Genomic DNA, 25,779 nt, shown 5'->3' on the forward strand with positions numbered 1-25,779 from the left:
GTACAAACTCATCTAACATGAATTCACTAATTCATGAGGTTTCTAACTCATAAGTTGTCTAATTCATAACTCATAACTCACGCAATCTATGAGCAACATACTTATCTAGCTGATGATGAGTGCTCATCCTTCCCCCCCTGTCACAACACAGGCCTGCCCTCTATCACAGCGGGAAGCAGGAAAACCTCAGTGGTCCAGCTGCTGTAGGATGTGCTTCAAACGCCTTTTGGGTAAGCTGAGGTATTTATACTTTCCAGCTTGGAAGTTTGGTCTATGTTATTTCCATAAGTTAGTGGATTCTGAAGGAACTGCCAATCAATAGCAAGGATTATGGCCACTGGAGACCGCAAGCTGCAGGTGATAATGGCTGTGTAATGACCTGTAGTCCTTCATGTGGGCTGCCTACATGTTGCTCTCATTTTGACTTAGTGGCGCTGCTCCCAACTCACATCAGGCCTTTGCATGAGCTGTGTGTTAGCTAAAATCTGAGCTGTTGAGTGAACAGTTACACATGATAGAAAGAAAAGCTTAAATGTATTTTGTGAAATGGAAAAACATGATCAGGTATCAGTTTGGACATCATCTTTGCAGAACATATATATTCTTTTTGATATTTTAAATACGTTGGTTAATATGAAAGTTGCCAAATGTAGTATAGTAAGACCTTCTGTCATAGCATATGTATTTCACCAGTGAAAATTGAAATTACCTGGGAGGAGGTCACAAACAAAACAAATGATTCTTCACACGGTGTCTAATTAAATTGTGGAAATGTGTGACTGTGTGAATACCAACAGTTTACAAGGTATTGTAAAGCTGTGCACTATGCCCAAAGACCCCAATGGAAAGGTTGTGCAACCTCATGGAAGAGAAAACTAAAGCCAACTAAAGATACAGAAGTTAAATCTCTGAGGCTCTGAGCAATTGTTTAGAAGGTGAGGGACAATTTGTAGAGCTTATCAAAGAGAAAACTGAAGCCAACTAAAGTTATAGAAGTTAAATCTCTGAGGCTCTGAGCAATTGTTTAGAAGGTGAGGGACAATCTGTAGAGCTTATCAGATGTGCTGGCCCTGGCCGTATACTGCTGCAACCATCTGCTTTCAGCCACGGATGGCTGATTGCAGAAGGATATTGAACCTTGGTCTGAAACAGAGTTCAAAACATCCAACCAGACCACAGAGAATATACATTTGCCCACTATAGAAGAATTATTTCATCCCAAACAATTTTTCTTCTTTCCCCATCTTCATGGTTGAAGACAGTGAAAGAATTAGAATAGAAAAAAGTACTGAAATAAAGAAGCAGAAGTGACAAAGGAGAGAAAAAAACATGAGGCTCTTTGGGAAAAAGACAAACAGCTGAACAGGCTTTTGGAGAGCTTTAGCTTCATTTAAACTTGTAGGAAATCAAAGGTGGAAAAGGCAAGCTAGATTTAAGACAGTGTAATGGAGAATCAACTGTACCAGAAAGCAGGAATTTCTGCTCATTTTTATATGCATTTTAAGTTTTCTTAAGTTTCATCTTCTTCATGTTTTATCTTTCAATTATAAAAAATGTACAAATTCTGTCAAGTCTGTCTCTTCATGAATCTGTTTGCTAACAATTAGAACAACTATTCTGAGGGGAACACTGGGAAAGGTGCGCAAAATTTAGTGCAGTTTACAGGAGTTGGTCCTGGAGCCAGAAAACAGGCAATTAGATCCCTACTTTCTGGAGAGGATAACAGGTAGAACTCTGCAGCCTGAGAACTTGGCTAAGGACACTAAGAAGCAGTACCAGAACTCTGGCCAGACTCAAGGTGTGAGACATTGTGAGAACTGGTGGGTTGATCTTGCAACAGTTTGATGAGTAACTGAGCAATACTGCTTGGTATGGTTTCTTCATGGCTGAGAGCCCACTTCAGGGTGAAAAGTCTCTACTATGGTAATAAAGAAACAAAATCTGAGTGAAAGGGTACTCACCAGGCAGGCAATAAACGTAAGGTTTTGTTCATCACAGAATCATGGAATAATTCATGCAGAAATTCATGCCCTTTGGAGGTACCTGGTTGTTCCTCACCACTACCACCCAAGCAGGGCCAACTTTAGGGATAGATGACACTGCTCAGGATCCTCTCCAACCATGGACTGAACACTCCTAGGATATGGATGTTGTAGCCCTGCAGTTACTGTATTTCATTAACCTCATGGTGTGATAGTTTTTTTCCTAATATTGAATTGGAATGCCATGTGTACCTTATATGCCTTTCAGCCTTGTGCACCTCTGAGAAGAGTCTGGCTTCATCTTCTCCATGCTCTCATGTTAGGTAGCTGAAGCAGCAATTTCCTCTTTCTTCTCCAGCATAAACTAACCCATTTCTTCAGCCTCCCCTTCTTTGTCTTCCTTCCCATGATCATCTTCATGGTGCTCCACTGGACTCACTCCAATTTGTCAATACTTTTCTTGTACAGGGAAGCCCAAAATATGATGTTATGCTCCAGTGCTGAATAGAGAGGAACAGACACTTTCCCTGATGTGGTGCCTACATTCTTGCTTACACAGAACGACATGTGGTTGGTCTTCTTCACTAAGAGGCCCCATGGCAACTCTTGTTCTATTTATTATCCAGCAGGATGCCTAGATTTTTTTCCCCCACAAAAACACTTTCTATCTGGTCATAGCCCATCATGTACTCCTGCATGGGGCTGTTTCACCCCAAGTGCAGGACTCTGCCTTTGTTAACTTCATGAAGTCTTTGTTCACCCATTTCTTCAGCCTGTGAAGATCCCTCTGCCTGACAGCCCTGCACTCCAGTTGACCACCAGTCTCTACACCCATTTGATACATTAACAGTGAATAAGGAATAGGGATTTTGCTGGTTTCTGGGAGGTTTTGGGTTTTTTTACTGTGGGTGACTTCTATCTGTTCCCTTTTCTGGATGGAGGTGCATGTTAAAGGCAAAAATTATTATGTCAACTGTTGGAATTTTTTCGTATTCTTTACAGATATGTAACAGCTTCCAATGCAATTTGTCTTCTGGACAAACATGAAAACAAAAATCAGTTTATTCCACAAGAAGGATGCATTCAGCATGTCTCTGCTGCCATGATTCCTGGCAGCTTTTTAAGAAAAGTAAACTCTTTCAAGGTTTTTAACTTTCTTCATTAATTTTTTTTTTTAATCATTATTGGTTAATTATCATTAAAAGTGTATTCTGGACAAAGAATATTTGAACAACAGATTTATAATTTTGCCAATATTTCACATACAATTGCTAAGAAGGAGAGAGGGGGAAAAGACCAAAATAAGGTTCCCAACATATTTGAAGAGTAAGAAATACTGAATTACTCAAGGAATAAGTTCATAATTAGCAGTAGTTTAATGAACAAGGTAAGAAATACGTGACTAGGACCCTGAGTCCATAAACCAGACTCTGCTACAGGGGTGTTCTGCAGGATGCAGTGCTGTGTACTACGCCCAAGGACCCCAAGCCCCTGTTGCTGCTGGATCACAGCGGGGATCCTCATCAGGGTAGAACACAGGCACTGAACGTTTATAATAATACTGAAGCCGTGACAGCAGTTTTTCCACGACATGAGGATATTTTTCAGACAAATCATTTTTCTCTTCAGGATCATGAACAATATCAAACAGCCAAAGTCTCTTTGTCGGTGGATCAGATGACTCAATTTTTGACTCATTGAACAAAGATGGTGGAGGGAACCAATGGCTACAGCCTGCAGAAACAGGAACAGACCAAGGGTTAATTCTCATATATGGACCAGCGGTGTGGAGATGTAGTTATACCGTAATCAACAAATTCACTAGGTCCTTTGACAAGCCACTGGACAGTGATTGTTGCTGCATTCCTTAACTCTAGCCTGGCAACAGAGTCTCTCTGGTCCAGGCCTACCTATACAGGAGTCCTATTTATACAAAAAAGGTGCACCATTGGGATTCAAACTTCCACGTCACTTAATTTCATATCAATTAATTTCATGGACTTTCTTCTTGGATTCCTTGATCTTTATGGGTCCCTTGCAACTTGAGATATTCTATGATCCTGATAGTTTCTACACTACTGTGAAAATAATTTGCATACAAAATATTTGCAAGATGAAAGATGATGTTGTTTGCATCTTGGAAGCGTCCCTTCTAGATTTTTGCACATGATCAAAAACCTGAGAAGTTAACAGAATAACTAAAAGAAATTAAAATATATTAAACAGAATTAAACTGTGTTTGAGGCAAGTGGGAGATATGACACACTGTACAAAATGGAGTTACTTCATTACCTGGATATCCAGTTAATAACTTCCATTTTCCATGTCGGATCGCTGCATGGATGGATATATTGAAAAGTGTATCATCCCATGGAGAAGAACTGCTCTGCGGTAAAGAAGTCCTGTTGTCAATTCCAAGACCTTAACGAAACAGTAAACTAAGTTAGGTACATTGCATATTAATGAAGTAATTTTTAGAATTATGTTGGAAAACAAAGCAGTATCATTAATTTATTTTTATGTATTGGATAAAAAATTTGTTATATAGATGTGCAAAGATCTGTGCTATGATTTACTGTATGTATTTAACTCAGAACTTAAACTGCACCTGAAAATGTTACCAGTGGAAAGTGTCATACCTGAGTCCAGATAACTGCACTCAGTTTGTATACAGATATTATACGCATATCTCATGTATCTACACTAAGAATAGTCATGATTGGAATTGCTAATTGCTCATATAAGTGTGTGTATCTTTTCCCAGTTAGGAATATAGGACTGAAAGATCTCCTGAATCAATGCTACTCTGGGGGACCAAGTACCAAGTCCTGAATTGTACCCACATGCAGACAACTCTCTCTGAATTGAGCTGGCTAAAATACACACACATCCAGGTCTGGCCAGTGAGGTACTTCTGTGGGATGACACAGCATGAAGCATGTCTTCATGCTGTCTTTGGTAGAGTCACATATGATGTGACCCTATATCCAGACATGACAGAAAAATCTGAAGTGTCCCCTATGTGCAATTCCCTCCCAAAAGAAAACCTGAAGCTCCTTATAGGAGGGAGCTCAGAAAAAGCCCAAAACATGCATACACCAGGGATGATCAGGAGACCAGTTCTTTACTGAAACCAAAGGGAGTCAGACAGACAGACTGCATATCAGCTTGCATAAACAAGCTGACAGTTTAAGACATGAAATATAAGAGGTTTATATTAACTATATGAGTTGATACCTGTTTACCAAAAGAATACCAGAAGGCAACTCTATAATCAGACTAGAAACAAGATACCAGGAGGTGGAGAGAAAACAGTGTTGATTTTCTGGCATCTTTCAAGAGGTCACTTTCAATCAGTTTAGGAAATTTGAAGGACTTAGCTGACAGATTTTTACCACTGAAATGAAAAAGAGAACCCATGCGATGGATTCTCACAATGATCATGTGAGAATCCAGTATTAGAAGCAGAACTAGAGGTTTCTAAAAGAGTAGATTCTGTACATCACAGTGGGGCAAATACACATCTGATAAGACAGCAACAGAAAGTTTGGAAAGGAAATGCTGGGACAAAATCTCTCTATTTTTTGTGAAGGTCCAGTTAAGTTTCTACTTTATTACTGTGCTTCACACTTTCAGTCAGTTTTTCTTTAATAAGTACTTTTTGTGCATAACCAAGTTCCCTGCTTACATCTGACTTGTATAATGCTCCCAGATAAGGTACTAAGGGGGACTTGATGCAGAGATTATGGAGGATTCAACTCATCTTAGATCATGAAGCACTGAAGATGAAGGTCAAAAAAACCCAAACCCCTGTAAAAACAAGGGGTTCATAAATACCCCCAGAATAATCTCTTCTTGAAGATAAATCCACACACACCCATGTGATGTCTGTAGCAGATATGAAAGTTTAAAGATTAATATTGCTTACTTTTCAACATCATTGTTATGTATTATTCTGTCATACTGTTTGCATCTTTGCCATCTACTTTCTTAAAGAGCACAGTGAAAGACACTCAGCAGATCAAAACCCCACAGACATGTTTTTTAAACAATACATCTCAAAATCACAATATTAAGGCTTGTTCTAAAGGAAAAATTATGTGAGTTTGCATTTCTGATTTTAAGGTTTAGCATGGAGAATATGCTTCTGATTGCTGAGAAGCCATAGTATGTGAAGCCATAGTATTACACAAGGTGAATTACTTAACGTACTTCGAATAAACAGTATGAAAGATTGTATTTTTAGATATACTTTGAAAAATATTCTTAGCATGCCATGCATGAGACCTACAATAAGACTCAAGAAGATAAAATAATTTTTACCCCCCCTTATTTAGCCCAGGTAAAACCAAACTCCTAAACTAAGAAATGCTTTTACCAGAGCTTGTACTTGAAGTTGTTAGGTGAAATATTCTTTCTTGAAAAGAAAAAGATCAGTTCCCTCATATTGAGCCATTATAAACAGAACTCTGTCAGTCATGTTAACTCACCCATTGCAAGCACTTGTCCTGTGCCAAAGAAATGTACTATTATTCAGACAGTATATTCAGACCAGTACTGTATTGCTTCCCAGGCAGTACCAGTCAACTTTTATCAGACACACCAGCCATTGAAAACAGACTGATGCTTGTTTGAATGCTCTCTACAGAGGATATTTATAGGACTGCCAGTTTATTACATTATATAAGCACCACATAGAGAACTAAGATAAATAAAAATATTGCTTAATATGAGTTTTCTTCCCATCATATGCCTTTCACTTTAAGCTCAGATATTCCTTCCTCACCCTGCATTTGCCTGACTTTCTCCTCCTTGTCTTCAGCCCAGCTTTTAAGTTTCCACCTCTGTCTTCATTCTTCAGCTCAACCTTTCACCTAGTGCAGGTGGAATGCAAAATGCACAGGTAGCCTTCTCCCTCACTATATGAATTTTACAGGGATCCCTTTTCTGATTTGGCCAACTAAAGAAGTCACATTCTTTTTATTTCCTTTGCAAGATAAAACATTCATTCCCATCGCATCTAAGCAGTTTACCTCTACATCTGTTCTAGACTGTTGGTGTTTCTTTTTTTTTTTTTTTTTTTTTTTTCCATTATGGGTGACCAGGCGGTAACAACAGCCTGTGGACTAATTCAGGAGTCAGAGGACAGATGCTTTTTGTCGACCTGTGTAATCCAGTCTGCCTTCACATGCCTGCATACTGTCCTTACAGACTTATATATTAAAAATTCAATGCTTTTGCTTGTGCAATGAGGCTAGAAATTACATTTTTCTGGCATTTGAGCTTGAGTATATCAGTGGCTAATGAAATACTAAAGCTTTTTTTTTACCTTAAAAGAAAAATCCCACTGCCTCTGCCATGAATTCTCTTATTTTCAAACAGAAGGCACTGCTTCCTGAAGCTCAATTTCAAAGCCTCACCATCTGCCATATTTCTTTTTCAGTAGTGTCTTGGAAAATAATACAACTTTTATTAGTTACAAAAGCAGTGAAATTTTATTCTGGTATTTATTTTCAAATATTTAATGCTACAATGAATGGATTGAAATATTTTAATGTTTTGTTTGGAGTTGTAGGTCATCAAAAATATTCAAATAGCTTTTACATCTCTATAGAAAACCAAATCCTTCAGAACCTGTTGCCCTTACTAAGCAACTTTGGAGTTTATATCATATTTCAAGACCATCCTTAGTCTTAACAATCTTTTTAAAAGGAATTGAGTGGCCAACTTCCATTACCTGCAAAAGCAGTTTATATTCTAAATACTTTAAAAGCCTGGCCCTTTGCCACTTACGAAAACTTCAGCTTAGTTCTTTTATTCCCATTATCATACATTGTCTCTATAAACAGATGTATACTTCAAATTAGGATGTAAAAGCCTAAATAATTTTCAATCGCTAATTTATATCTTCAAGAGACCTGATTTTTCAGAAGACAAATGTCATCAACTCTGAAAAATCTATGCAAGATGCTCAGAAAGCATAAGTCAAAAATGTTAGTTGCATTTGCAAAAATAATTGCTGTTTTGATAACTTGAATAATCCACAGCATACTCTTCAGCCAGGATGTTGAAACATTTACTACTGGATAAGTATATAAATAACATTCTGAAAGACAACCAGCGAATACATGGGGCTTTTCTAAAAAGTGAATGATCTTTCAGTGCATTAAGCTGTGCTACTGCACAAAGTAAAACAAAATGGAACATAATGAACATAAGGCAAAAAAGCCAATCCTCACTGCATATACAGAAGAATGTGCTCTGAACAAGCTATTGCTATTTAGGAAAGAGTCTGTGAAGTTGTGATGAGCGCATAATGCCCAGTGGCAGTCAAGAAAAGCAAAAGCAGTATTAGAAGTCGCAAAGAATTGGACACTATGCCAATCACCCAGATCCTTGTTGTGCTTCACACAGGATACTGTGCAGTTTAGATCCCCATGTTACAAAATGGACACAGGAAAACCATGTGGGATACAAAGAGATGTGACAAAGAAGATTAAAGCTATGGAACAGCTTCTGTGGGGACAATGGCTAAATAAATAGGTCTCTTCTTCCTCAAAGATGGATAACTGATGAGGGATGTGACACAGGTCTATGAAATTGTGTGGCCATAATAAGCTGAATAAGGAACAACTGGTCTTTTCTAATTGGGGCAGAATAAATTATGAAGTCACATGCTCAAAATAAACAACAATATATACTTCCTTATCACAAACCCAAACTCAGCATGGAATTCCTTTCCATGGGATGCTGTGGATGCCAGAATTTTATGCAGGTGGAGTGATAAAAAGGGTTCACAAAGTGGGAAAAAAATCCATCAAGGATTCTTATATCCAAAATCACAACCTAAAGATCGGGAGCTCCGTTAGCTGCAGGTGGGGGGGGTCAGGCAACAGAAGTATATTTATGTGCTTGCCCTCATACACTCCTTCCTACACAACTGCTACTCTCAGCAACAAAATGAGCTAGACAGATTTTTGGCCTAATCATACACAAGACGTTTTACCAAGTTACTTTTTCAGGACAAGCCAAATATTTTGTTTACAAAAGAAAGTGCTATGTCAAAGCAGATTTATGCAATCCCTTGTATTATCTTAATCCCTGTATACACTAAACTGAAAGGGTCAAAACTTTCACAAAAGATAAGTATAGAACCACAGAATCAAACAATAACTCAAGCTGGAAGGACCTACAGGGATCATCGAGTCCAACTCCCTGCTCCTCACAGAACCACCTACAACTAAACCATATGGCTAAGAACATTGTCTAGATGCTCCTTCAACTGTAACAGGCTTGGTGTCATTTCTTTGAGAAGCCTGTCCCAGTGACTGACCAGCATCTCAGTGAAGAACCTTTTCTTAGACTCCAATCTGAACTTCCCCTGACGCAGCTTCATTCCATCTCCTCGTGCCCTATCGCTGGTCACCAGAGAGAGGAGATCAGCACCTCCCCTCCTCTGCCCCCCTTGAGGAAGTTGCAGGCTGCGATGAGGTCACCCCTCAGCCTTCTCTTCTCCAAGCTGAGCAAACCAAGTGACCTCAGCTGCTCCTCATAAGTATTGCCCTCAAGGCTTTTCACCATCTTGGTTGCCTTCCTCTGTAAGCATATGATTCATATCGTACAGGTTAACTGTAGTTTTACAAATATGTGAACATCATGAGTCACTTCTAGATTACTTTCAGTGCTAGTCTTAAAAGGAGGGATAATGTAAAGAAATGAAAATATTAATTTGTACTAGCAATGGCTTCCAATGCACAGATCAGTCCATACCACTGCAGACAAGTCAGTTCTTTGCTTAAGGCTTGTTTTTCACTTATACCAGAACATAAATCAAGAGTAAAGAATTTAAATAATGGATTCACGCTAGCTTTATACTACTGTGATAGATCAGAATCTGATACCTACATTATTTCCTGCTTTAGTCAGACAATTTTAAATTTAAAAAAGCCCCTACAATTTACATAAAATGTTACAAGTGGCAGGTTTTGCCATACTGAAGAAGATACTTGGTACATTAAATCCAGCAGTGTGTCCCAAAAAGTACTTAGTAACTGGTGATTCAAAGTAAAATAGAAAAGATAAATCAAAACTGCTTACTTTGCCCAGCTATCTGTTCTTTCACTTCACTTTCTAAGCACAAGGAAGATCATAAAAAATGATGCAATGTGCTTAGCTCTGGTTTTTTTCCTCCCAGCCTTTCAAAAAAGCTCTTCTGACCCCATTCAGTATCCCATGTGTACTCCTGATTTAACACATCATTCAGGTTAGGTGGGTAGCTCTTCCAGAGAAAAAAACTGTCTTCCCATGTATTTCTGCATACACTTAAGCCTTCTGCTTAACTCATTAGTTTACCTGTCCAACTGGGCAATGATTTCTGGGGGGAGAACACAGGAAGAAACATTTCTTCACATTTCTTCCCTGGTGATCAAATGTATGCTTGAGAATCAATCATCTACTCCTTTGTACATACAATCTTATTTTCCTATCAGAAACTTAACTAAAATTAAAAAATACTAATTTATCTGACCACCATGAAAAAGACAAAAATATCTGAAAATTCATTTCTTTTCTGTGTAACTCAAAACCTTCTAAATTCTTCTACTACTTCTGTGCACCAAAATAACTTTGTGACCCTTTGAAAAAAAAAAAAGAAGGGCTGATCCAGTTTTACTACATTTTACAGCTTTAGATGTCTTATCAGAAGCCCTCTACTCCTCTTCCTGTATGGGGCCTATAAATCCAGCTTGTTTATTTTCCTAAGTCTTATGATGTTCCCGACAGATTTCACTGATAGACTCTGAAATATTTTATATTCAGTCAAGAACAAACACTGGGAAAAAGAAAAAAAAAAAAAGCAGTTTTCCTAATGCAAGCAAAATAAAAAAATAGCAAAGAGAACAATAAAAAGCCACTGTAACACAGTACTTGGTAGGCAGGCTGGGAAAATTCAGATCTGTCACATATTTGCAAATATTTCCTATCATTTATTTCAATCTTTTGCTTTCTACTTTGCAAAGCACATATTTCAACTACCACATAACCATAATTTGTAAAAAAAGGTATAAGGATAGGCAACACCCATATTGTGTAAATTTGCAAGGTTAGAAAAAAATAAAAAAGGTACAATGTGATTATTTTTTTTTTAAAAAAAAGAAACCCTCATTCTTCAGTCTAAAAGATAAATTTGTGGAAACATTTTATTAAATGTAATATATTTCTTAAGAGTATATTCATTTAACCTTTGGTATGTAAATTTTAATCATAAGAAGGAAAACGATAAACTGCAAATTTTCAGCTGAGATTTAAAAAAGGGAATATATATTCTTTATCTATATATATAATATTTGCACAGATCTAATAAGCATAGATCGATTACCCTTCTCAGTCCTCTAGCTCTCCTTCCTTCTTTCAAAGAGACCAACTCAAGCAACTGGTAGAAACCTAAAATGTGGAGATATAAATAGACAGTACAGCCAAAAATAAAATATTCTGCCTTAAGTCTATGATTAAGATGATGAAAACGATCCATGTTGAGAAGTTTCTTGGTTGGTAAGAGATCAAAAGGCACACAGTTCTCTCTAACATGCCATTTAGTGAGGTCCTGACCACAAGATTTAAAGGATCCAAAACAATATTGCTTGAGGCATGCTACATTTCTGTACGCTGTGGTCTACAATACTAGTGTGCAGGGAGGCAATGTTTGGTACATGACAGCAATGTTGTAGAAAGGCAATGAACATTAACTTATTATTTATTTAGGAGACAGAGCCCTGCCCAAAGAGTTAATCTAAATAGTTTAAGTGATTGTCAGATTTACTGTTTCTTCAATTTTCCAATACCCTACACAGTAATAAAAAAATTATTTCATAAGCAACTACAGATAATCAGTGCCCTTCATGGTCAACACAAGCAACTGAAGCTTCTACTTATGTTTTTTCATCTGCAGAACAGGGATGTTAGAAGTTACTGACTTTTGCAGTGTATTTCCAAAAGGAAGCAGTGACAAAATATCAGCATTCTCTATATTTCAATTTATATGACAATACATTGTAGCGGCAGCTTCAGCCATATGACAGGAAAAATACAATCACAAAAAGCTCCATTTAACTGCAACCTGCTTGATGGAAAAGACTGAAAAGCATGCATTAAAAAAAGCCACAAAACCTAGGGTGAATTAAGATTTTAGATGGCTCACACTCTTCCCAGTGCAAATTAGAAACACATCTATATAACAATACACAATATATCTATATAACATATATATGTTCTGTAATATATAATATAATCTATATAACGAAAACACAATAATAAGTACCTGCTACTGTTTTACAGGTGTAAAGTACATTTAAGAGTTTTCAGCCAAAGCAAGTATATCACCAATATTTCCTGTAACACAAGTGTCTGTGCATATTACACTACCTGGATGTCTAAATAGTTTGATACCTCACAGTTTACAATGCATGCCACACAGAGGATTCCCTAGGTATTCTCTTAGCAACTAAAAATTACCTCTGTAGTCCTCAAGACTTCCAGTTTAGCACAAATTTTGTGCAGCAATGCAATACTCCCTATCAGTTATTTGGTATTTCCAATCCAATATCTAAATAATACATAACATGTTCCATACAGAACACAAATTTTCTTCTCATACCTCATGGCCATCTCGGCCAAGAAACTAAGCAACCATGGGACAAGAGGAAAGAGCCTCATGGGGATACAAAAGCATCTAGTAAAACGGGAATCAAAAGTTTTGATTTCACACCGCAGAGGCCACCACTGGATTCCTAAAAGAATTTGTGCTGGGATCCATACTGTTGAACATATTCCAAATGACCTGGAAAAGGGACTGAACAGTGAGATCACAAAGCCTGTGGATGATCGTAAGTTATTTAAAGATGACTGTAAATAATGACAGAAGGCCCTTATGAGACTGGGTGAGTAGGCATTAAATAGGCAATGAAATTTAACTTAGATACAGATAAAGTGATGCATGTGTGAAATAACAATCCAAAATTCACATATAAAATTATGGCTTGTATATCACCCATAACTGTCTGAGAGTGAAACCTTGGGCTCGTCACAGATTGAGCTGATGCTTTTTCACAATTAAGACAGCACCGATCAAAAAGAAAACTGAGTGCAAGGAATTAATAGAAAAGGGCTCATAATCAAAGCAAAAAGTTCTATGCAACTGGAAAACGGTAGTTCTGGTCTCCCCATCTCAAAAAGAATACAGTATGGCTGAAAAAGTACAGAAACCAGCAACAAAGTTGGGTGACATGCAATCTCTCATGAATTAAAATCCTCTGCCAGATGTACATTCTGCTTAATTAAATTTGTATGTTCTATGAAACTCCAGGGACCAGGCTGCTTCCATCCCCTGCATGACCTAAGGTTCTTCCCTTCTTGTGTGATGTTGAGCCAAATGCAATCAAATAATCAAAACCTTATTTTTTTAGTTGACACGGGACATATCAATGTAACACACAGGCCATATAGTTAGAGTGCTCACTGCTCAGACCTCAGGAAGTATCTTGAGTGAAACCACATCATCTTGGTAGTTGTTAGCATATTCAGTGTGACTGCAGGCCCTACCTGACCTGACTAGACATCACCTACAATGCAAAACAGCACTACCACACAGTGTGCACCTACAGTGAGAAAATCTCATACATGCTGGAACACTGGGTAAGACATTCTTTACTCAGGAAATTCATTGTCTGCTTTTGCCAGTAACAGTCATATTCCAACCAGACTAGACCACATTCTCTGAACAAATAGGGTCTTGGTTACATTCTCAAAATCAATTACATGCCCTTTTTTTCAATCACTTAAGATGTTTTGTCAAAAACCCTCACATTACTCTACGGCTTTGCAAAATCTTTTTTTTTAGTAGATTCTCAGCTTGTTGCTATCAGAACAGTTAGAAGACCTCTCTGAGCTGCTGGTCCCCTGCCATGCTTACCCCCATGTGATGGTAACAGAGATTTCATCTTGTCAGCAGGCACCGCATAAGCCACAACTGTCACTAAGACAGTGTTGCAATAAAGCCCTGCTTGTTTGCAAAGATCTTTGGGAGTATCATTGGGACCACTCATGTTTTCATACATATCTCTGCTAGGAGAGGCTGGAGAGACATTGAGATCTGTAAGTGTGACAAAAGGCACATCATGGGGTTCTGTCAGATATGCCCTCGGAGCAAGGAACACAGCCCTAACAAGGTTGCAGCATGCAGCCAGAAGGCAAGAAACTACAGAACTGCAGAAACTAGTGCATGCAGTAATGCAGCTTATGCATACGTCCAAAAAAAGATACTGCATTTAAAATAATTTGATCTTGTGCATAGAGCTTGTCAGCTCACTGAAGACTGCCACTCCAGGAAGACAGGCTTTCAAAAGGTAGTGTCACCTGGCAATGACAAGTCTCAAGGGGCTAAATTAGATGTTGGTTGCTGTTTTTCTTTTTTTTAAATTCTGCTGAGATTATACTCTAAATCATTATGAGTAATTAAAAAAAGTTTCTTTACTCTGTAGAAATGTTTTTAATAGAGAGAGGTGAACAACTCTGTATGTCCTGGAGCAAAATTCTGCTTGGTAGTTTAACCAAACACTGGGAAAAAGCCACTCAGGCTACTTCCACTAGATCTTAAAAGAAACAAACAATAACTAGTATTATTTTCATAGTAAGGGAATGCTTATGCCTCCCTGCCTCTTGTGATCTGATCAGTACTCTATAAAAAACACAGAGATCCCCAGACAGAAGTCTGGGACTGGTGAACCAAAAGCCACTTACATACAAAACCAAAACAGAGAGTATTTTCTCGTAGGTTCATTATCATCTTTAAAATCAACATACTATTTTAGCCACGCAAGAAATCCCTATTGTATTCACCAGCTTCTATACATTGTCAGAAAAATGGTAATGGTATCATTCTCCTACTGCTTCCATTAAAATAAATCAAAGGTTTTGCACATCACAGATTCTGTTCTGATGCAAATCATTTAACTCTTTTATCACGATTTAAAACATCTACTTACATGATGCCCATTAAATAGAAAAGAAAGAAAACCCAAGCATTTAAAAAAATCACTGGTGACTACTTTTCTACCAATAGACACTGCATCCTCCAAATCACCTTAGCCTGTTTTTGTGCTACAATAGCAGAAATAGTAGGCAAAAAACCAGAGACTTTCTTAAATATTATGGAACTCCACATAAAAATTACCCTCATGAAACAGTCTTCAACCTCCTAGAAATCTCACCACACACACACACACAAAACCTGCATGATTGGCAGGCTCACTGTCCCTTGCTAATGCTCAACTGTGGAACAGCAGGAGGTCTGTTAGGGCTTGAAAAAACCCACACTGAAACGAATGGGAACCTTTCCATTAATTCCAGTGGGCTCTGGTTCAGACTGGTTAAGCATCAGTAGTAACAAAGAAGGAATTTACACCCTACCAACTTCTCTTAATCAAACAAATGAAGCTAAATTCCCCTTATCCATACAGTTCAGTAGACACAGTGTGTTTTCCATGAAACCTTTATGTGAAAGGCTTCCCCATTTGTATTCACAACAATAATTTCTGGCAACAACACACATGTTTTAACCACCCATCCACCTCCCAGATTATCCCCAAATAAAAGTGATTCTGAAATAAAAACAAAAGTGCCAATACACAATTTACCATCTCAGAAGAAAAAGCTGAAGAAAAATAATTTTAAAAAAAACCAGTAAAAGCACACAATCCCATTAATGTTACCAAAAGTTGAGGCTTATGGATGAGCTGAGAAAACTGAATTCCAGAGTCATTCTCCCTGCTGCAAAATCCATGTCACTAAGTTCAGAAGTTAAGATCTATAAAACGTTTACTTAAATGTATCACTTGGTTTTCCCTGCAGCACTGAAACAACAGAATAAGGCAGATGTCAGGTAACAGACATGCAGCCAGAAAGGGAAACACAAAGTCAAGAAATGAACCATAACTTCACTGCAGTAAAATTCAAGAAGCCACCCTATAACTTTTCTTTGTGGTCAGTGCTGCTTCCCACAACCACGTCTTCTGAACCTTCCTCCAACAGCATTTTTCCAACTGTCCATTAGTTTCCTCTCTGAAGGAGGAAATTCTCGGGTCATACCGAAAGCCCTGGTTAACTGCGTGCCATATAAATTATTGTTTTTCCCCTAAAGCAATTCAAAACAGATGCCAATTCAATGCTGAACTAATTTAATTTTCAGTAAACTGGAAATAAAGAAATGGCTCAGACTAATTAAATGTTTAACTTCCATACATTTTTCATAAAAAGAAAATTAAACTGAAAAGTAAGGGTTACATTTACATGAGGATGTACCTGACAAAATAAGAGGTTTTCTCCCCCTTCCAAAAAAATCTAGCCCAACACTGGGGATATGTTTCTGGGCTTTGAGGACCCACGTTCATGCCCTGTGTTATCCTTACTGTTACAAAGGGTTCTGAACTGGTATCTTCCATCTTTCAGGAGAGATTTCTCCCCAACAGACTGTATGAAACTCTAGGATAGAGGTTTTCTCCATATATTCTATTTCACATCATATAATACATACAAATGCTTTGAATGACCATACCAAAAATAAGCCTTTAACTTGGTGATGGGATATTTGGGTGGGTTTGGGTAACTTTGATTTCCACTCATACCAAATCTGTACATAAAACTTCTAATTTATATAAGGATGTAACCAAATTTAGCATGTACAACATTTGGAACATTCTTAACTTTTTATTACCTTCTGAATTTTAATTCAATGATTCATGTGTTTTTCCTAGCATTCATAGATGCAAAATATTCTGTAGGCACAGGGTGGTTTCCATTTGCAAATCTGGTCTATAGTTTGACTTGCAGGCAGTCTATAAATACGTCCAGATTAGGGACTCTAGATTACACCATAAACACCAGAATGGTACATGAAAAAAATAACCAGATTTCTTTCAGTATTTCTCAGTTTGGAAGTACCTGGATCTGGGTAGAACAGAGAGAAGGTAGCAGAGGTAGCAGGAAGGCTTAATGTGGGAACATAATATATAAGTATCTTTCAGCATACACTGTTTCTAGTGAAGGCTGTTTTAGTAATTGGAAAGCTGTAGTCTTTACATTGTTCAGCTGCACACATAATAGAAGTAGTACAAATCTATGGACTAGGTCAGAAAAGACAGTGGATTTCCATTCTATTCGAATGTCTTTGCTTTATGGTTTTGTATTAAGCACCGACATGCCTTAGTTTAACATGAGATTTTTTTTCCTCTTAAATATCAGAAAACAATATATTGAACATCATTCAAGTTTTTAATATATACACTACACCACAGTGGTTATAGCATTAAGAGCAGTGACAGTACTACATTTTTCATTTCCACTGATATTAAACCAAGTCTCTTCCAAACACGCTGAAAAACACGATTGTCTCTAATGCAGTAATATAATTTACACAGTCCCTAAAATCTTAAACCGGTCATACGAATCAACTACTTACCTGCAAGATAAGACATTTGCAAAGAAAATTTTACTGAGAAATAAAAAATAAAAGAAAAAAAGGCATAGATAATATTTTTACAATTATGAGCCACACTTAGACCTTATATATCTTCCATTTGTAAACGTAAGTTCTTTTTAAATGCCTTGTTTGACAACAGTATGTAAACACATCACTGTTCTCCTTACATTTATAAATGGAATTGGAGGGTGGAAGATCTCCTATAGCTACAGAAGCATAAAAAGTCTTTGATACAAGTAAATGAGGATTCCCGAGGCAAAATTACCACTTGCTCATAAACAGAAAATTTTGCACTGTTTTACATGGATGCATTAGAAATTTTGTAGATGGTGCTGTACTGAAAAATTATTTTTAGCATTTCATACAATGGAAACTTCATAACAAAAATTACTTTTTGTTAGAATTGATTCTGTGAAGCAGCTGGTTGCTTAGTTTTCATTGAGAAATGTGTAAGACAAAGCAAAATCCAGCAGGAGTTTTAAGAAATTCTCCCTGTTGCTCTGGCAAAGCGCATACATTTTCTTACCATCGATGCAATTTGTGTTCCTCCTGCAACTGATTCAGCTCTGGGATCCAGTGCCCACAAGAAATTCATTCAGGCTAAAAGTGCTGATCTCACCAGGATCAGTTTGATCCTCTGCAAATTGTCTTAAGGTGTTTATTGGTAACTGCTGAACTTCAGCAAATCTCAGCTAATGAACTGTCAAAATGATATTAGATAGGTCTTCCACAAAATGCAGGAAATTTGTAAAGCTTCCTGATTATAATAGATAACGCTATAAATGTCTAGCCTATTCTTTCTTGGGATGTATGATTTGAAGTAACTTCGTTGTACTTCCTCTGAATTAACTGCTACTTCCACAACTGGAATTTTGGGAAGAGACAGAGAAATGGGAAGAGGTGGAGAAGCAGTCAGGAGAATATGTTATGGATACATATTACAACATTCACAGTCACCATCATCCACAATAAAGCTGAAATTTAGAGACTACTGCATGTCTCAGAAAATACATATATTTAAAAACCTTGATAAATACTTGCTCTATTAGATTTGTAGCTGTTTTACATCCGTTGCAAATTCAGTCTTTCTGGGGGAAAATATACAGGGAAATATAGAAAAATAAATAATCTTCTACTGCGGGAAAAGTTAAATATCACAGTTTCCATGTCTGACTTTAATAGACAAACAACACTCTGAGCACAAGCAGATTATTTACACTGTTTTAAAGAAACTATATATAACAGTACCTTGTTTGTGAACAGACTGCTTTTTACATAGGCATTGCTTGTTGTACGTTAATAAACCTATAATCAGTAGGTTATGCAGCGCTTCTTAGACTTTTGCCTTCTTATGAAGCACCAAAGACAGAAAATCTCATAGAAATCAAAGCTAAAAGTTACAAGGTGTAGCTTTGAAAAGCACTGCCTAATTAAGTAGCATTTTCCCTCTTCACAGTCACAAGCACCATCAATATGAGAGTTGAACAACTTCTTCATGGTTACTTCTAGGCCTTCCACAGTGCTATGGACCACTGTTGTTACTGATGGTCTCTACTGCAGAAGACAACTCTTCTCCTTACTAGAAAGAAAATGTTACATATTTTTTGAAAGGGCTCAAAGTCATATGAAGCACCTTCTTCCATCTACACTTCTACCTCCTCACACAGGTAAAGACAATTAATTTTTGCTTTTCTTCTCAGCCTTTTAAAGGCAACAGTTTTTTCCTTCATGACTATAATGAATAAAAGAAATTACATATTCTACAGTGTTTCTAAATGATAGCTCCTTTGTCAGTACTAGCCCTTTGAAAGTGGTGATCTTTCCATTTCAGTTATATCTGTATAATCTTTGTCTTTGCTCATCCTCACTTATAAGGCACATTTTTGAAGTTGCACATGTGTTTGCAGGTCTGATGCCTTAATTAACATAAGAGTCTATGAAAATGTTCCAGAAGAAAGGACAAGCTTGCTACACTCGCTTTGAAATGTGGATGGCTCTATGGGCTAACAAGGCCTTTGCATATATGTACTTTCAACTGATTTCTCTTTTTTTGAACTGTGATGTATGGAGCGACTCCTTCACCTCAACAAGGAATCTCTGAAAATGTCAAGGGCTCTCCCAGCCTATACTGTGATAATGAATTACTGAAAAAATAAGGGGCTTTGCTATTTCAACGAGGAAAGACATTTTGTGACCTTTTGATGCTTTATGGCAATAATGAGTTTTCTACAAAACTCTGAGTCTTTCTGTTACTTTATTCAAAGAAAAAAAACATTTGAGGAATGGCCATGACCTTAACCTTGGAAGAATGAATAGAATACTGATCTTGAAGAAACAGATGAACCCTGAGACACCATAACACCCTACCATCATGTTGACAAAGCTCAAGGCTGTGCCATAGACAAACTCACCCAGTAAAGCTCACCTATCTTAATTCACTTAGTTGAACACTGTGAACATACAGAATCACTATTACACCTTTTAATTTCAGTTTTCTCATTGCAGTGTTTGATTCCAAAGGAAAGATTTATACTAGAATATCATGCTCAGTCTCTTACCTTTCAAAATGCATGCTCTTCTTAATTTCAACAAGAGTAAGCATACCAAAATACTCTCATCCCTGTTTCAAAGTATTCACCTTGACTTTTACAACAGATTGTATCTTTACAAAAAAACCCACCACACAAACAATTGAGTAAAATCCAGAATTACTCATAGTAGTAAAAATGCCTGTGAACATCCACAGGGTGAATTATTACATTCTTATAAAATCACAGAATAAAAAAAATATAATGTAGTTCTACATAAGAGCAAACATTAATACAGCCTGCAAGGTCAAACATCACAATATGACAGTAAAAGGAGACCCTTGACTTCCACTTTTGATGGAAAAATAAGAATAAAAATACTCAAAGTCTTTTGAACTGAATGGGAAAATATTTATGAATTGTTGAAGACATCAAAGACCATGTTAAGATGGCCTTATGTGTGAAATATCCAAATCCCACTTGCATCACTGTAAGGTGGCACTGTTCAAGTCAAAAATAACAGAGCCTGACTCTAACACCCTGTGCACAATTAAAACTTTAAGGTTTCCAGCTCAGAGATATTCAATTTGAAAAAATTAATCTAACATTTATGTCAAGACCTGCATAAAAATATAAAATATTACTGTTATGTTCACATAAGTATAGGATATAAGGAAGCATAAAAAACAAGCAGTACCGAGCGATTTCTGAATTCCAGTCGTGATACTGCATTAGACACTTTATCAAGTGACTTAACATTTCTAAATTCTAAAAAAGATTATCTACATCCCAAAGGAAACATGGAGATTAGTATTTATGAGGCTCACCAAAGGTACAATCCCTATATACTTAGTATTTAATACTGCAGTGATGGATGATTCACACTGACATGCAGGCAGGCTAAGAGCCAAGGCAACCACAGGCCAAATGTACCAACAGCAAGAGTTACACCCCAGAAACTTCATATAGCTGACAGCCAAAAGAAAAACAGCACTCATGTCTGATGTGAATGGCAGCTGAGCTGGCTGGAACAGCCATCTCCCATAACAGAGTGGAGCTAAGCTCTGCCCAGACTGTCAGACCAGCATGAAAAGCACTGTGTGAAGTGGTTGAGGACCACGCACAGCTCTAAGGTCAGATGTTGGCAACGCCTGCCTTATAAACCTAGACCGGGTCATTGCAATGTATGATTTTCTTATAATAAAAAGATGACAGAGTCCAGATGGGAGCATGCATATGTATAATTTTGTAGAGAAATGGAAATTTGCAGAAGCAAAGAATGCATCTGTCTTTTTCCCCATATTTGACCATTCTCCCATTCCAGCTGTCACTATGTAAGATCAGTCAGCTGACCATATTGGTTGCTTTTCTGCACATTCTTGACTCTGAACATCTGGGACTTAGCCTGGCACACACATGGAGTATATTTATCCCATTCAAAGCCCACACAAAGCATGCTCATCCATGCATACCTGCATCTTCTGCTACCACTGAATAACTCCATTGCTGGGGACTGTTTTTTCACCTTCTTTTTTTTTTTCTAAATAATTCTAAACCAGCTAGATCAGCTAGATTATCAGTAATAAAACTGGGGAAGAAATCACTTCTGGCTTGCAAAGTCTCAGGAATCATCTTTCACATGGGCAAAATAAGTAATAAATGGGGCCTAAAGGAGCCTAGAGTGTCTATTCCTTAACCAAGATGGATTATTCTGGTGTATGTATGAATATAACATATAATGCTACAGTCATTATAATGCAATTTTAATGCCCATGAATGATACATCAGTCCCAGAACGGAAATGTTGTAATATGTCATACGTTCATTCTGCATATAGCAGATATAGCCCCTTATAAGCAATCATTTATTTTGGCAATTAGTAGCACAATATACAAGGTAATGCCTTTTTTTCAAATGTCAAGGAGAGCAATGTAAAGTTTGATTAATTTTGCTCAAGGCAAATAAAAGTTTGGAAAAAAAACGGAAAAAGTTTTTACAAGTTCTCTGTCTTGGTTGTCTGCCTCTATGAATAGATATCTTCAAAATAAATTGACTACAATTAGTAGCCTACAATTTTATTATGCCTTTGAAGTTTCAGTTTATGGTTATGTCTGGAATTTTAAATGAAGGTAAAAGTTTTTTCAGCCTAAAACAGCCCCACCCAACAACATATTTATTTTGAATACATCTTTGTAATTTAAAGATGACTCAAATTCTTTTTGAAGAGAAAGTGATGCTACAAGTGTAGTCTGGAAGATTTTATGAAATTCACTAAATTTAATTAATAAATTTAGCAAGTCAGATTTAAAAAAATGCAGTGTGTACTGATAGATTCTGATTAACAGCTCTGAATTAAAGGGTACTTTTCCTTTCACCATGTCATTTAGTCCTGATTCTCAAACTAAAATTACCTGCTGTGGGATATGAAGTTTCAATACTGCTTCAAGACAGGCCATCTAGCCATGACTGTGTGGTCAGAAATATGTTTGGTTTAGCAGTTAGGGGAATTTAGACTTAAATCCAGTTGTTTTTTAATTCAGCTGAATCACCAAAACTTGATGAAATGCCATAAGGCTGTCTAAAAGAAAGCAGATCTTTCACAATGGAAGAGCTGACGTCAGCTGCACAGCTGCCAAACCATCAACAACTTGGTGGTTTTTTTAAAGACAAAGTCACAAAAATGGCAAAGCATTTTTCTTTCTTCTTCCTTGCAATGCATGTAAATCAGATTTTCTATTTTTGCAACTTTTAAGTTACTTTATGCATTTTATTTGCACTTTCTTAACCTATAAATTACAGAGAAAATTACACTCTGTTTCAACGTAATTTTAGCTTTCTGGTTTTAATTTTCCTAGTATACTATCAAACTCTTAAAACAACAGAAAATGTGAATGTTTCAGACCCAAACCTGGAGGACTGTAGATCTTTCATACCAGTGTCCTGCTATTACATAATTGCAAACTCTCTAATAGATTACAGATCTACACTGAGACTCAGCAACTGAGACATATAGTCATAACTTTTGAAAATCATCAATAGGGTGATGAAGAAACATCCAGAAAGACAAAAGTGATGCCTTTTAGCAAGGAGGGAAAAGAGCAAGCACCTCTGAGGAGCCTCGGTCTCACTCCATCTGCAGAGCTCACCAGACTGGTTTAGTGCAGCCAAGGTCCAACCAGAAGATGTGGTTCCCCATTCCTTCCCCCTTAGGCTCTGGCTCCAGGTGCAGCCAGATAATGCTAGGAGGGTTGTCTCTCCCTCTGCTTCCCCATCTTCAACCGCACAGCCCTCCTCACCTTGCACTACCTCTGGCATCCATCAGCCCCTTCAATGAGCAGATTCAACCCACCCGACAGAGGAAAACCAGACAAGCAAGTTGGATCGGCCCAGTGCCATAATTGTTGCAAAATAAGCATCAGGAGTGTGTGTCTAAGAATGGGGAGGGGAGGAAGCACATTCCCAGCAGAAACCTGCTGGATCACTTCATCATGTATTATGAAACAGAAACCTCAGGGTTTAATTTCAGAGCCAACAGAATCAGTCTCACCTGTCCCCCCAAAATTCCTTCTAGTCCCATCCCATGTGCCAAAATGAGCTTTTGGCTATAAAACATACATTGGAAGGGAAAAAAAAAAAAAGAAACAACCCAAACCCAAAACCATATTATTAAAATCTGAATCAAGGTCCTGATCTAGTTCAACGCCTGGCTCTGCAAGTAGTTTTGGTGACCCTGGGAGTGGTGGTGGAGCACTGTGGGAGACAGGATCTCCTCCTTGGTAGCAGCAGTGACCTACCTACACTAGCTTAAACTCCCTAAAACTACTGCCTCTGGCTGAGGTTCCCCAGTGGCCAGAGCTGATCTCAGCTGCTGGGTCCTGCAGCCAGTCCCTCCACCTGCCACCAGCCACACATTCCCCCCTGCTCCTAGTCATACAGCTACGGGACAAGTTGATTTGGCTGGCTGATGTGGTAGAAACAAAGGTTTCTTTCCCCTCCTCTTTCCCCCTGTCACCCAGAATAGTCTGAAGGTTGATCTGGTAGAAGACTCATGTTGTTGGCACATGATTTCCAGATGCAACCCAAGAGAAGGAGGAAAGAATGGGAGATAGGGAGAGGACAGGCTGGCCATCTTGGCAATAGTTTGCCACCAGACTGGCTTCATTATAAAGACTGCAACCCACCCCACTCCTCAACCTAGTTTTTTGGAGGTCCCACCCTAGTTTTTCACTCCACCACTTCCTCTGTTACACCACTGCAACTGTTGTAGGTCTGCATTGCAAACAAGTTCAGTTCATTGAGAGAAAAGATTGTTTTCAACCCTGACCACTCCACTGGGCAGTCAGGGACAGGAACCCTTTTATTAGCACTGCAGACAACAAGTGAGAAATTACAGTCTAAAACACATCAATACGTTTCAGACCTTCAGACTGGGAAGGTTTGTATTTGAATGATGAAAGTCTGCCCTCTGAGAGAGAAGACAGTTACTTGAAAGAGTCAATGAAATAAGACCTGATAGCATTTTTTTTGTAAAATGGAACTGCAGACAAAATGTTTACAGTGTTTTCCCCCTTACACTGTTCAGTATTAACAATAGGAGGGAAGTACAGTACTTCGATAAAAGACTACTATAGGGCTATAGCATTTACCATTGGGCATGAGGTCCTGAAAAAAGGTAAGTAGATTAACCAGATTTGCTGGAGTAGCCCTTGCTGATGCCTAGGGGTTAGAAACCAGTGCTCAGTCTGAGAACTTGGAAAGCTGTATCATGTTACCCCAGAATCAGCAAACATGCAGGTCACGATCAGTTCTAAAAGACCACAGAGGCAAAGATGTAGTTAGCTCTGTAATCAAGATAGCATGTCCTACCTTTAACTTAACATTCTGTTGAATACTTGGCTGTAACAGTTGATACTAAATTAATTAATGTCTTTTGCACAAGGTCTTCCCTGAAGGAATGCTTATTTTGGTGTAAAAAAACAGAACAAAGCTCAGTTCCCTATTTCAGTGAAAAAAAGATATTAATTGCCTGAGATATCCCGTTATTCATGCTACTAAAAACACATAGTATCAGTTTATTCAGAGACAAAAATAAATGCATCCACTAAATAAAAATATTACTCTAAAAGAGTGTATACTTTATATATGCTATAAGCATAGACTATGCTAAAAGAGCATATACAATATACAACAAGAGTTCAGGAGAACCTGCACTGAGTGCAAGTACAACAGTAACTAATGACCTGTGTCTGCACAACTACAACAGTACAGCGTCTTCCTTAGTAATACTATGATCAGAACTTGTCTGATCATCCACAACATCCTGGAAGTTTTTCTGGTTATGTTTAACAGTATCTTGAGATTTAATTTCCTCTTTGCTCTTCACAGTACTCTGCAAACCCAAAGATCTTCCAGTCACTATTTTACTTTCTAATTCAATTTCTACAAATAAGAAAGTACTAGTATAATATGAATACTTCATCTGACACAAGATGATTTATGTGATGTGATTTTTTTAAGTGGACTAGGACAAGATGGACATAAAGAAGGCAAAAGACTACACAGGAAGTGAGAAAGAACCCAACAAAATATACATACATATATTTTAGCATTGTAGGAAAACTGTACTCTCATTTTAAAACAGTTAGGACAAGGACGCAATAAACAGTCAAAGAAAGATCAGAACTCTATAGAGTGACACAGTTTAACACTTTGGTGCTAGGAAGACTGTATAGGCAGTTTA

At 37.6% G+C, this 25,779-nt stretch overlaps 1 protein-coding gene across 1 annotated transcript in view; it reads right to left on the minus strand.

Moving 5' to 3' along the window:
* Window positions 1-3,335: 3,335 nt before the first annotated feature.
* The window catches only part of ARSB (arylsulfatase B), a 67,380-nt gene continuing 44,936 nt past the window's right edge, over window positions 3,336-25,779 (minus strand). Inside the window, exons 7-8 of the mRNA XM_056325498.1 lie at window positions 4,275-4,403; window positions 3,336-3,716 (exon numbers count right to left, since the gene is read on the minus strand). Of these exons, the coding sequence (XP_056181473.1) occupies window positions 3,451-3,716; window positions 4,275-4,403 (395 nt within the window). The 3' untranslated portion in view covers window positions 3,336-3,450. The remainder of the gene's footprint in view (window positions 3,717-4,274; window positions 4,404-25,779) is intronic.

This window comes from Falco biarmicus, chromosome Z (genome assembly GCF_023638135.1).
Source record: "Falco biarmicus isolate bFalBia1 chromosome Z, bFalBia1.pri, whole genome shotgun sequence".
NCBI classification, from domain to species: Eukaryota; Metazoa; Chordata; class Aves; order Falconiformes; family Falconidae; genus Falco; species Falco biarmicus.